We start from the raw sequence: 12,615 nt of genomic DNA, 5'->3' as shown, positions 1-12,615 counted from the left end.
GGCGGGGGCCAAGTTCCAGAGAGGTTGCTCTCAGAGGAGGCAGGCAGGCTGGCTGCTGCCGCGGGCCCCGGCGCAGTCGTCGTGAGAAAACACAGTTTCTCCTCTAGATAAAAACGTGGTTGTTGAACTGTTACCTTCTGCCATAAAACCGCGTGGCCGGTTCCACCCCCACGGTGGGAGAGACGACGGATTGGGCACCGGAGGCACCTGCCCATCGGCTTCTTGGAATTGGTCCCCATCACAGGCCTTATAGCACCCAGTGGTGCTGCGCTGCTGCTGGCCTTTCCACAGATAGCTAATTAATGCCAGTACTAAGGTTTGAGTCCAAAACCTAAGTTTGAGGAATCCCCATGTTGATGTGATCCACGGAAAGAACAGTAAGAAGCGTGGACTAACCTAAACTTTCTGGCGAAGGTGTTAATTTTATTTTCTGTCACTTGGTGGCATCCTGCTGGGTTCCAGCTCCGTAGCAGTGGCGATCCCAGTCTCATTCTCTTAATGTTAAAACTGGGTTTGTGGAGTCTGCGGGGTCCCTATGGGCATGAATAGCAGAAGTAATCCAAGAGGTAATTTAGGCTGGCTCTTAGATTACACCATGAGGAAGCTTCCTCCTCCTGGTTGCCCGAAGCACAGAGAAGGAGGAAAGCCACTTGTCCCACAGATGTTATACTTTGAGATGGAAAACCATCATTTAAGCCCAGACTAGACAAAATTCTAGTTTGAGAAGCATTGGGGTTGGTATATACTTGACGTGCTTATTAGCCCTTCAGACACTGAAGGCTGATTTTTAAATGCCTTAAACAGTTTTCCTTTTCCTTGCAGTTGAAATAATATGTGTCCGCACATAAATACATCTGTGCATTCATACGTGTGTATAAAATACAATATAATATAAAATACAATATACACGTGTATAAAATAACTTACCACATTTGGCATCTTTTCTTTTTTCCTTTTCTTTCTTCTCCCCCTCCCCGGCCTTGACCAAATATTTCAGGCCAGAAATCCAGGATATTGATGGCAATTCCCAGTGTCACGGATTAGCAAATGAGAAAACAGAAGATGTGGATGATGAGGATGAAGAACTGGAAGAGGAAGATGATGACAGCCTGACAGGGAAGTCGCAGGATGAGACGGTATCGCCCACCGCAGAGCCCCGAGGAGCATTTGAGGATGAAGAAGATGAAGAGCCTGCGTCTCTCACCATGAGCTTTGACCACACCCGAAGGTGAGGTGGGCCGTTCCCTTTGAGAGGTCAAATGGGGCTGAGACTTCTGACCCCGTGTCAGTGGTAGATCGTGAGTGCTCTTGTTTTATTTTTCAAGCCATGTATCATACCTCCAGTTTGATTTAAGCATTCACTTGAGAGATTCCATTTTCACCATGGTGGGGGACACGAAACAAGTGGACTGCAAGGAGAATCTGGGATAAGGGGTACACCCAGGACTTGAGAAGTTCCTGTCAGGAGAGCAGTTAGTCCAGCAGAGGAACCAGCATTGTCAGGGTCCCCCAGCTCAGCAGATAACAGCCTTCTCCCTGAAAATCTGGTCAGGGGAAGGGAGAGGCACACGCACGCAGTCGCTCTGTGCTGCTCTGCCCCTTTCAGTTGTAGCAACACGCTGTTGACTTCAAGTGGAGTTCTCAGAACTCTGGGAAAAAGGGAAGCTTTTCCCCCCCCCCCCCCCCCCCCCCAAGGTCAAGCCATGTTTAGGCACCTTTAAAATTAAAGTTTGTTGCACACAGTATAGGCTTAGCTTTCTTTTTGCCTCAGTCTCCCAACTGGTATTTGTACAAACATCCCGTGATGCAAAGTAGTAGATTTCAGTGCATCACTGCACTGCAACTCCGAGAAAACGCAGCAGCGTTCTTCAGACATTGACCCAGTGTCAGACCTGTCAAGGAGTGGACAGCAATTGGACATCTCCACCCGGAAGACCAAAGGGAATTGTAGCCACGCTGAATCACAAATCTCTCCGGCACTAATGCTTCTTTGTGCATAGTCGTGCTCTCCACTTTTTCTTTGCTCCTGGCATTTTGTGTCATGTTGGTGTTTGTCTGTCTGTCAGTTCACGCATGTGGCTTGTGAGACCCCGTGGTATGTGCATGCAGGCACTGGGTAGCAGCGCTCACGTCGGCTAGATGTGAACGGTGGGATGAGCTAACAACGGGTCAACCCTTCCCTGGTCATTGGTACAGGTGTATTGAGGAGGACGAAGCCGGCTTGTTAGATTTGGAGCAGATGCCGAATTTTGGGAAGGGGCTGGATCTTCGCAAAGCAGCCGAGGAAGCATTTGAAGTTAAAGATGTGTTTAATTCCACCTTAGACTCTGAGACAATAAAACAGACTCTGTACAGGCAGGCTAAAAACCAGGTAGGTATATGACAGAACATTTTACCTAGCTTGCCGCCAGCACGTGCGGTAGGATTAGCAAGCAGCTGGCCTCCTTTAGCCAAGGCTTGTCTCCCCCTTCCAGTGAGCAGGAATTCTGACCGTGACGCGTGAATCATTTGTGAACCCTGTCTGGTTGCAACTGTCCTGAAAGAGGGGAAAAACAGAGTGGGCATCGGTTTCAGGTCACCAGATCAGTTTATCATTTAGCCTGTGCTGTGAGAACATGCTTATGTAGAAAGGTAGAGGCATCTGTCTGTTTTTATCTGTCTGTATAAATGTTTTTATTACTTATTTATACTTTAGGATGGGTCTTCAGATGGTATAAACTGAACAGCTCGAGGCTAGGTCTGCAGGAGCAGTCATAAAGTGTCCTTGGGTTTGATTATAAAAGGTGCACTAGACAACAGTATTTCCAGGCCTTGCATCCAGCAAGTCTAGAGGAATTCCTCGTTAATCTCCCTGATTTCTAAAAGCAAACCATAAAATGGGTGTCTGCCCTGTGAGCTAGACCAGTTCAGAGCCACCGAGAAACCTCAAAATGGCATCTCGGCACCTACTGGAGTTCTGAAAAAAACCTGGGGGTATGGGGGGAAAGCCATCTGTGCTTTCTGCTTTTTCATTATACTCAGACTAGTTTTCTGAAGTTTGTATCTTGATCCCTGCAAAAGGTTTCTCACAAAAGAACTGTTCAGTGAAGTGACCAGACTGGACTGGAGAGACTGTACTGAGCCCTTCGTGGGGGATGAGTAGAGCTGTTGCCTTGGAGCCCCTTTCTAACCTTCAGGCCACAGAATTTGTCTCCATTTTAAACGTCTCCCCTCTATTTTAAACGTCCAGCAAAGCAGTGGTTTAGTGCAGTTGCCAAGCAGAACGCGATTTCTGATTTACCATCACCCAAAACTTGTGAAATTCTCATCCTCCTCCGTAGCGGGTGCTAGTCCTGAGGCCGGGGAAGCTCTGCTTGAAGACAGGACACAGCTCTTTTCGGGGTGAAACGAATTAGAACACAAGCCACTTGCCTGACTCTTACATGTGTCCTGTTACTAATACACCAAATGTACTAACTATTGAGGAACAGCTTGCCCTGTTAAAATTGGTACTACATGGTTAGGCCCAGCCTATGCTTGAGCGGGGAAGTAGTTTTGTCTTCTGAGTCAGTTTTGCAGTGGATGAGCGCAGGACGGGTGACCCTTCGATCTCAGTAAGGACCGTAAGCAGCGTCTCTCGCGCAGGGACGGGGACACTCAGACACCTTTTGTGTCTGACACCGGTGCTCCGCTGTGGCTCCGTTTCTTTTAAGCAGTTTGAGAAGCCTGCGCGCCCCCGCCGCTGTCCGCACACGCCTGCGGACGCGGGTGCCTTGACTTGGCAGGTCGATCTGAGTCTCGGCTGTTAGGAGGGTAAAGCTGGGTCCCGCTTTGCCCTGGCACCATCGCAGCTGCGTCACCAAGGGTCCTGCTGTGCTGGGCGTTGTTCTCCTGGCCCGGCAGCACTCGCCTTTGCCTGCTGCCCTGCAAAGGGTGGTGGGTGTAACCTCAGTGGGAAGGAGAGGGCTGCGTGGCCACGGTTCCCTTGCAGGGTGGGAGGGTACGTCGTGCCAGCCGATGTAGAGCAGGGAGGGCGGGGACCACGTGCAGGTCCTGGGTGGCAGTTACCTGACCCTCACCCCTAGTACGTGGGGTTGTCGTCTGTCTGAGCCCTGCCATCACTTGTGTGGGCTGGGAGAGGACGTGCAGGGGTATGAGGCCAGTGTTCTCGGAGCAGGGAGAGCACCTGGGTTACAGAGGAGCAAGGAGATGGTTACACAGCAGAAGTCTCGATGCATTTTTCTCAGCAGATGCTTTTCACCATTCCAGTGCAGCAATAAATCTACTCCAACAAGGACGTACCAACGCAGGGGTAATGCCAGTGAGCATCCCGTGCCCGTGCCCCACACCCCTGTGCGCGGGCTGCTGTGGGCACCCCCGGGCTCACACCCCGCTGCCTCTTGGCTCACGGCTCCTGGGGGGGGCTACTCCATTTCTGGGGCCGTGAGCAGGCCCGAGCCTCGCCCAGCCGCTTGCTCGGCTGCAGGTGTGCTTTTTTTAAGAACAAAACAAAGTAGTTGTTATTCTCCTTTAGCCGCTTTTCCCTGAGAGCAGAGCCTAGAATCAAGTGTGGGGGTTTGTGACTGAGCGCAGGGCTGGCACAGGAAGGATTCGGGCCTGTAAACGCCAGCGGAAACGGTGGCCTCTCCTGCCTGACCCTACAGCTGCCCGTAAACCGTGGCAGAGCCGAGGAGTTGGAGTGACGGGTGTCACCCGCGTGTGGGGCTGTAATTTCGGCCGTGCTGGCCCAGGCCGAGGGGTGCCGGCTGCCTGCGGGTCCTGCGTGGGGAGACAGTGCTGAGCTTCAAGGGCTTGTCACGGCCTGTCCCGCGCGTGTACTCACACGTGTCCTCTGCGTTGCTCTCTTCTCCTCCAGGCTTATGCAATGATGCTGTCCCTGTCTGAGAACGCTCCCCTCCACACGTCCTCCCAGAACTCTCTGGGCGCTTGGTTGGACATGGCAGGAGCAGCTTCAGAGTCGGGGAGCTTTAACCCCATCAACCACCTCTGAGAGGTCAACAAGGCACTGGCCAGAGTCCATGCGAGGAGGCGGAGGTGCTGCAATTATCCTAGCAAAAATCCTAGCAAGCAGAAGATGGATGAGAGGGCCTCAGGGAGTCGTCTGGACTTTTGGCTGAGAAGGAAACCTGTCGCATCCAACCTACAAGTCCTGCATTTTTATCTCTCCGGAGTTTTCATTTCTAATTTATCAGAACGAACCTCTCCAAAACTGGATAACCCCGATGCAGCCCCAGGATTTCACAGTCTGTAGGAATAGCATGAGCAAGACACGAATTGCAACAGTGCAATCAAACATTGGCCCCTCCAACGTTACAAAGCGGTGTCGCTGAGCCAGTAACGCCTGCGTGTAAATGAAAGCTTGAAACCGTTCGGTAGCATTTCCTTCCGCTTCAGCTGAATAGGGAAGTGATGAGGAAAGAGCCAGGTGTGCCCTGTCCCGGTGCAGCTCTGACCCAGTCACCGGAGTGATACCAGGGAAGGGTAAATTCAACCCATTTCATTGACACCCCCTAAAGAATTTGGAACTCTGTGCTCCCACAGAAATACCGTCCTACCCTTTGTTCCCCACAAACCCCCGGCCCAGCGCAAAGCTCAGGAGCAGGAGCCCACCCGGCCTGCAGCCACGCCACACGCAGCGTCCCGGCGGAGCCGTCGCCGTCCCGGAGCCGTGCTGAGGCTGGGATTGTCCATCTGCCGTGCCAGCGCGTGGTCACGGTCAGCGGCTCTGCCCCGGCCCTTCCGCCCGTGCCGACGCCGCGGGGCTGAGCGTTCTCCTCCTCTGCTGGTGCCCGGGAGCTGGAAGCATCCGCGGTGCTTGAGGAAAAGCCACGCTCGGGCAGGGCTGCGGGCGCGGGGTACACCGGCGCTCGGCCCTGCGCTGCCTGGGAACGCTGGGCCTGGCCCAGCAGAGCGGGCCCGGGGTGGACCCGTCCCTGGGGAGGTGAAGGCGGGGGGGGCGGGTCTCGCCGTGGGAAGGGCGGTTCGGACACGGGAGAGTTCAGACGCGCGTCGTTCGGACGCAGGAGAATTCTCATTTATCTCCCAGGGATTTTTTAGTGTCACCTGTTCAGTGTTGATAGTATCCGGGGACTGTGGCAGAAACTTCTGCAGTTGTTTCGGTGTGCTGGGTGGCTGCTCTTGCGTCACACACTGCTATTCGGCCTATAATTTAAGTAGAAAGATTAAAATTTCCTGGCTTCGGCAACCTCAGGGCTCCAGCCCACTATTCAAGCCCATAGCTAAGAATCCGATTGTCTCTCTGACTCTAAAATTGCTCACAGATATTTAATGAGTGATTTTAAATCACCTCAAAGTCTCATCTTTACTGGTGCAAAGCAGCCTCCAGAAATACTGTGATCGTTGTGCTGTTCTGCATTGCAGTTGCAATCTTACAAGTGATTTTGCAGGTAAAGCTGATTGACGGAATAGTCAGGGAAGCAGTTAGACCTTGCAAAGGACAGCACCGGAGTCCTGGGAATTTTTGAATGACAGCAGCTAAAACTTAGAGATGCCGAGGGCCGGACTGCGCTGACGCCGCCTGAAAGCGTGTGCCCCCGCGCCTGGGGGGCTCTGGCGGGCTGGGCTGGGTAAAGCCAGTGAAGACCAGGGGAGCTTTTCCCATGAACTTCAGCCTATTTTAGTGCCGGGTGTGCTTCTAGGACGGGTTGCAGGGGTGGCAGCTGCCTGCAGAGCCGGGCGAGCGGCCGCTCTCACGGGTCAGTCCCCCGCGCAGCCCTGCCCGCGCAGCCGCCTGTGCCCCCCGGGGTGCCGGGACAGCGGGGCACCCCCCTCCTGCCCGCGGAAACAGCGCAGGCGGCTGCTCAGACCAAGGGCCGAAACCTTTGCCGTTCGCTCCTTGCACCCAGGAGCACACCCGAGGTTGGTTTTAGGTAGCCAGGAGCCTCAGACTGTCCGCGGAGGAGAGCATCTAGGGTAGCTTTGGTACAGAAGGAGCAAAAGGTAAATCAGCAGCATCAGCGTATTTTCCAAGAAAATTTACCCTTCCCTTTTTTGGTTCTTTTTCTTTATTTTTTTTTCCACAACGCCCTGTGAAAGTGCCCAAGGCTCTGAGACCAACAGCCAGTGTAACCCGAACTGCTTCATATATTTGCACAAAGCTCTCGGGGAACTAGAGCCCCGGAGCCCACGATGTCAAAAGGAACCAGGAGAGGAACCAGGAGACGGGCCGCTCCGTCCCGGCACATCTGCCTCTGCTGCTGCTGCTGCAGCACAGCCCTGCCCAGGCGCTTGGCCTTTAAATTATTCCCACAGGGGCCAACTGAAAATAATAAAAAGAATTGTTTCTTTTCCTGATGGAATTTATTTTAATCTGTATATAACTTGTAATTTTTTGCTAATTCTTTTCTTATTTTATTTCTTCCTTAACAGTATTTTTTGCATTAGATATCATTATTGTGAAGAAATAATGTTAATATAAGTATGTAGTGAAGGACCAAAATTGTGTAATTAAGGTTGTATGTTGTATGATTGATAACCAGGGAGTAGGAAGATTTTGTCCATGTGCCAAATGACCCTGATCAATCCTGCTCGTCTTGCTGCCGATTCTCCAGACAATCACACGTTTCGTTCCGTTTGCCTTGAAGCGGCCGTTGCGTTAGACAAAGGTTTCTGGCCCTTCCCGCGGCCGGGCGGGACCCCGACGCCGCCTCCACCAGCAGCCGGTGGCCCCTCCCCGGTCGCCCCCCACCCAGCGCCGCGAGCCCAGGGCCGGCGAGAGGCCCCGAGCCCCCGGGTGCAGCCGGGGGGCCGCTGGCAGTGCCGCCATGGTGGCCAGCGATGTCACCGCGGTGGCCAGCGATGTCACCGTGCCATCCAGCGATGTCACCGTGACACCTGCCCCGCTGGCAGCCCCGTGGCCTGGGGGACACGGTGCCTCCCCTGGGCACTGCATCCCCAGAAGGGAGCAGCCGGTGGGGCCAGGGTCCGGCAGGTGGCTCTGCCGCCGAGGGGATGTGGCCAGCAGAGCCGGTGGCAGCGCTGGCCCCGTGGCTGACTTGCCCCTCGCCACAACCCTGCCCCGGGAAAGCCTCCGGCTTGCAAGTCCCAACCTGCAACCGGGTGCAAGCTCCACTCCCCGGCACACGGAGACTCGTCCAGTCCACGGTCACGGGGCCGCGGGCCCGTCGCCGCCAGCACGGCCCAGAGGAGCCCTCGGGCCCGGTGGGACTGTCCGGGAGAGCGCGGGAAGATGGGTCAGCCCTCAGCGCGGGGATGGGTCAGCCCTGCCACAGCACGACGGCCTGAGCTGCAGCTCCGGGGTTCCTGCTACCTGGAGTAAACCCCACGCCTGAGCGCCCTCGGCTGTGCTGGAGCAAGGCCCGAGGGCAGGGGGAAGCGTCGTGCCCCCGCCGAGGCTCCGCTCCTTGGACAGGCCGTCGGCGTCGCGTCCTCAGCGCGAGGAGACAGCGGCACGCGGGCCGGGTCCTGAGGAGCACGAGCACGACCGTGGGGACTCCTCTGGGGTCTGCGTGGTCTCCCCTGCGGGATCTCAGCCCCCTGCCCCGCGCGTCGGCCCTTTGGAAGCGGCTCCCAACTCCCCCCGAGCCCGCGCAGTCGCCGTCTCCCTCGCAGGGCTGTTCCCTGCTCCCTGCGGCGCAGCGCTGGCCGGGGCGGGAGGTACAATCCAGCCAGGGATTAAGGACATTAAAAATAGAGTTTTAAAAATCATGAAATGATTTTTTTTTTCCTTCTCATATTTCCTGATTCAGTTTTCTTCCCATTTTCTCTAGCTAGCGTCTGTTTGTTGTAGGATCTCCCGACTCCTCTAATTTAGCACTGATTACAAGTTTTAATTTTTTCCACAGTTAAGATAAATAAAGAGAGCGCCTCACTGAATCTCTATTTATCTTGCAGCTTTCATTCAATTGCACTTGAAACGTGTTGCAGCTCCCGGCAGATGTTCAGCTTTAGATTTGCTGTTGTAGGCAAAAGCAATCCCTGAGGGTGCAGGGCGCGGGTCCCGAGTGCCCTGGGAGGGGTTGGAGTCCCTCGGCCTCGAGGGGTCACGGAGCCACTCCGGAGCCTCGATACCGGGGTGACACCGCGCGGGGCGGTCGCAGCGGTTGGAACGCGACCGGCTGTCGGTGTGAAAGGCAGAGCACTGCTCCAGGTGTGAGCTAAACCAAGAATATTTGCGTAGGATCTATTTATTCCAAGTCCTTTCACACCTCCCGGCCGTGTCGGCGCGGTGAGGAGGCACCGGGACAGGCCCCTGAAGTTGGTGCATGACCCGGTGCGGTCGGCAGCCGCTGGCTGTTCCGGCCGCCCAGCGCGGCCGCGGCGAAGCTGCTCTGAGAAGGGTCTTTGCTTCCCCCAAACGTGACTGGGGGCACAGAGACCTTCCCCCCGCGCCCGTCGGGAGGGGGTGGGTGTGCGGCGGGCGCTTTCCCTTCCCTCTGCCCGCGCGGCTGCCCAAAGCCCGCGGCGCGGCTGCCCTGGCCGTGCTGAGCGCGGGTGTGTCGCGGGCACCGGGTTTGCTCTTTGCTGCACACGCGTGTTCCCGCGTGTCCGCACGTGCGCCGGCTGCTCCAGGTGTCCCTGGGACGCGCGCACGGCTCCGCGGGGGCAGCCGGCAGCAAAGCCCAACCCAACGGCGTCCGACAGCAGAACACGAGCCGAGTTTGCTCAAGCTGCATCCCAGGACTAAACACAAAGCTTGGTTTCTGTCTTGCTTAGAACTGACCAGTGGAAGCTTTCGATTCCTCCCTCAGCAGCACTTAGACTTTCCATAGACGTTCTTGAAAAGCGGCTTCTTTGTCGCTTCATACGAAGCATTTCGAAAAGCACTTGCACAATGACATGAACACGTTTGACTCGAAGCATCAAAGCACTGGATTGTGAGCCCCCCCCCCCCCCCCCCCTCCCCAGCCCATTTCGATCTACTGACATTCGATTTTTACGTGCTGTATTGTGTGTGTGTGTGTGTGGCGGGGGAAGGGGGAGAGCATCAGGATCCTGCCCGTGGGAAGGGGGGCAGGCAGCGATGCGGTCACGCGAATCAGTGCTGGTAACATAAGGGCAAAAACCTCTGCTCCTAGACGATGGTCAGTAGTGTTTTCACAAAGCCATGAAACTTTTTTCTCTGTAGTGTTGAGTGAAACTGTGATTAAAATGTTCTTGAATGATTCCGAGATTATTTTTCTCTTTCTTCTGTCATTAATTCTTATTACCACTTTGGAAAAAGAATGAAAAAGAAAAAAAAAAAAAAAAAAAAAAGGCAGCTTTGATTTCCAAATGTGCAATTCACATGTGAACAAAGTAATTCTGAAAGTAATTCTCAATGTATTTTACATCCTCGTTGCTCTCTTCAAAGCAAGAGATGTTTTGCCCTGATGTCATTTCCAGCCTGCAGAAGATGTAATTTAAAACATATATATATTGTGCTTGCAAGAATCATAAATCTGTGCATCCTATGTCATTCCTTTTCCCATTGTTACAATACAGATATGATTTAGGGTTTGTTTTTTTTGTTTTTGTTTTTTTTTTTTCTTTAGAACTGTATAGTGGTTTTTTTTAAATCAATTGTAAATGTCTGGTTTTCATATAATGTTTAAAAAACATTGAGAAAGAGGATGGTGCTTGTTCCATATCATTCTTGATTGTATATTGCTTCTGTTATGTTTATAAGTAAACTGTGCATGACTTGTGTTTAGCAGTCATTATTGTGTCTGTTTGTGAAATTTTTATTAAAAAGAAAAAAATTCCGTAGATGCACTTATTGTATATGTGATTAGATTTTGCGTCCGAGGCTAGAAGCCTTGAACTGCCAAGGAAGAAGGAAAAAAAAAAAAAAAAAAAAAAAGGTGTTGGCAGTTATTAATTAATATGAAATCGCTTTGTTGGGAGCATAATGAAATAAAAGATATGAAGTGTAGAAAATAATTAAAAAGGCGATTTTACAAATTTCATTTTGATGCTTGTGATAAAGGACAAATGTACTTGTGTAGAGAAATTCCTTTAAAATAATGAATAGGAGAAGCTGATTTTGAGGTTAATGCTGTAGAATAGGAATGTATACCAAATGTAATCTTTCCAATGCTACAATGAATTTATACATGAGATTGATATGCAATAAACCTGTGTGCTTTTATAAGCAATGGTCCTGTGAGCTTTTTTTCCTGGAGGAAGGGGAGAGACACTGCACCGTGCGCAGTAGCGGGGTGTTGGGGCGGGTCCTGCTCTCGCTTTGCTCTGAGGTGAAGCGTGGGACGGGCAGGAACTGGGGGTAGGAATGGGAACTTGGAGCGGGTCGAGGCTGTTGGATGGGAACAATCTGATGAAAAACTGGATTTCAGAACTGTTCTGGTCTGCAGAAAATCACAACTTTTATTCCTCCTCTTCCCAAATGGCTGGTTCGGATGGGCCGACGCGGCTCTGCAGCGCTTCCCAGCCCTGCCCGGGTCACCCAGGGGCTGGTGTCGGGGGGGCGCAGGGCGGAGGGGCCCCTCCTGCACGGGAAGGGACCCCCGAGCCCGCAGAACCTTCCCGTCTTGGATAACGTGGCGGGAACTTTCCTCGGCGGGAACTTTGCTGTCGGGTATTTGAGACGCTTGGTTTGTCCTGCGTCAACAAAGTGATGGACACCCCTTGGTGCTGAGGGCCAGAGGGACCGGGTCGCTCCACGGAGCCACGTCTGCGCCCCGCGGCAGGGATGTGTGCTGGGGAGTTTGCACAGGGAAGAGCTCCATCGTTCTGGGGTGGAGGAACAGGTAGGACAAGGCATTAGCGTCTAAAAAGGTCAAGAATCTTTCACAACAAGGAGCTGAGAGTTAGCGAACTATCATAGCGGTCAGGACGGTTCAGCGGGGGCCCTGGGAGCAAAAATGACTTGAAAGCAGAGTCTTTGAGCTAACAACACGCATTACAAAACTGATGAATGGTCGCCGCTTCAAAAAGTCATTCATCGTGATCAAATGATGGGATCCTACATGCAGCATAATGGCCCTTCCCTGGAGTTTGCCTTGTGAGGGTTTCAGTCTTAGCTGAACTCTTGAGTGGAAACCCTCCGCCTCTCCGTGACGGCTGGCAACCTTTCTCCTTATTAGCCCTGGAGGGAAAGGAGCAAAATCTATCGGATAAGAAAGCTCTGATAATAGAGCGATTGTCAGGCTGGCCTCTGAGAGAAGAGAACAGAGTCTTTTAAAAGAATATTGCTGACAAGTGGACTTTGTTATCCAGAAAGCGCTTGAGATTCACCATAAACCAGCGAGAAAAAGGATCTTTTTTTTTCTTTTTTTGCTTTTTTTTTTTTTTTTTTTGTTGGAGAGGGGGGAGTGGGGTGCGAAATCAGAGCAGGGGACAAAAGAGAAGGTCAAGGAAAAGTCTGTTCCCAGTAAATACAGAGCGCTGCTGAGCCTGGCCTTGCTGGGCGCCCGCGTTCCTGCCGGCAGCCCGACCCTCGGATCCTCTCCCCCGGGCGCTGCATCCCCCGGCAGCGCGTGCGGCACCAAAACCCCCGAAACTGGTGATTTTTTGCACCCAGAGGGACACACCTGGGGGCACCTGAGCTGCCGCGGCGTTAGCGAGGACTAGTCCCGGAATTAACGGAGCGCGGGAGCCTGGGGACAGGCGGAGGCGCGGTGCTTTGTCACGGGA

General features: G+C 53.2%; 1 protein-coding gene across 1 annotated transcript in view; it reads left to right on the top strand.

Moving 5' to 3' along the window:
- Positions 1-11,096, top strand: part of PRDM16 (PR/SET domain 16) — a 341,589-nt gene extending 330,493 nt beyond the window's left edge. The window contains exons 15-17 of the mRNA XM_074924608.1: positions 998-1,228; positions 2,197-2,371; positions 4,856-11,096. Of these exons, the coding sequence (XP_074780709.1) occupies positions 998-1,228; positions 2,197-2,371; positions 4,856-4,990 (541 nt within the window). The 3' untranslated portion in view covers positions 4,991-11,096. The remainder of the gene's footprint in view (positions 1-997; positions 1,229-2,196; positions 2,372-4,855) is intronic.
- Positions 11,097-12,615: the final 1,519 nt, after the last annotated feature.

This window comes from Athene noctua, chromosome 22 (assembly GCF_965140245.1).
Source record: "Athene noctua chromosome 22, bAthNoc1.hap1.1, whole genome shotgun sequence".
Lineage (NCBI taxonomy): Eukaryota > Metazoa > Chordata > Aves > Strigiformes > Strigidae > Athene > Athene noctua.
This window is presented reverse-complemented; position numbering and strand designations above follow the sequence as displayed.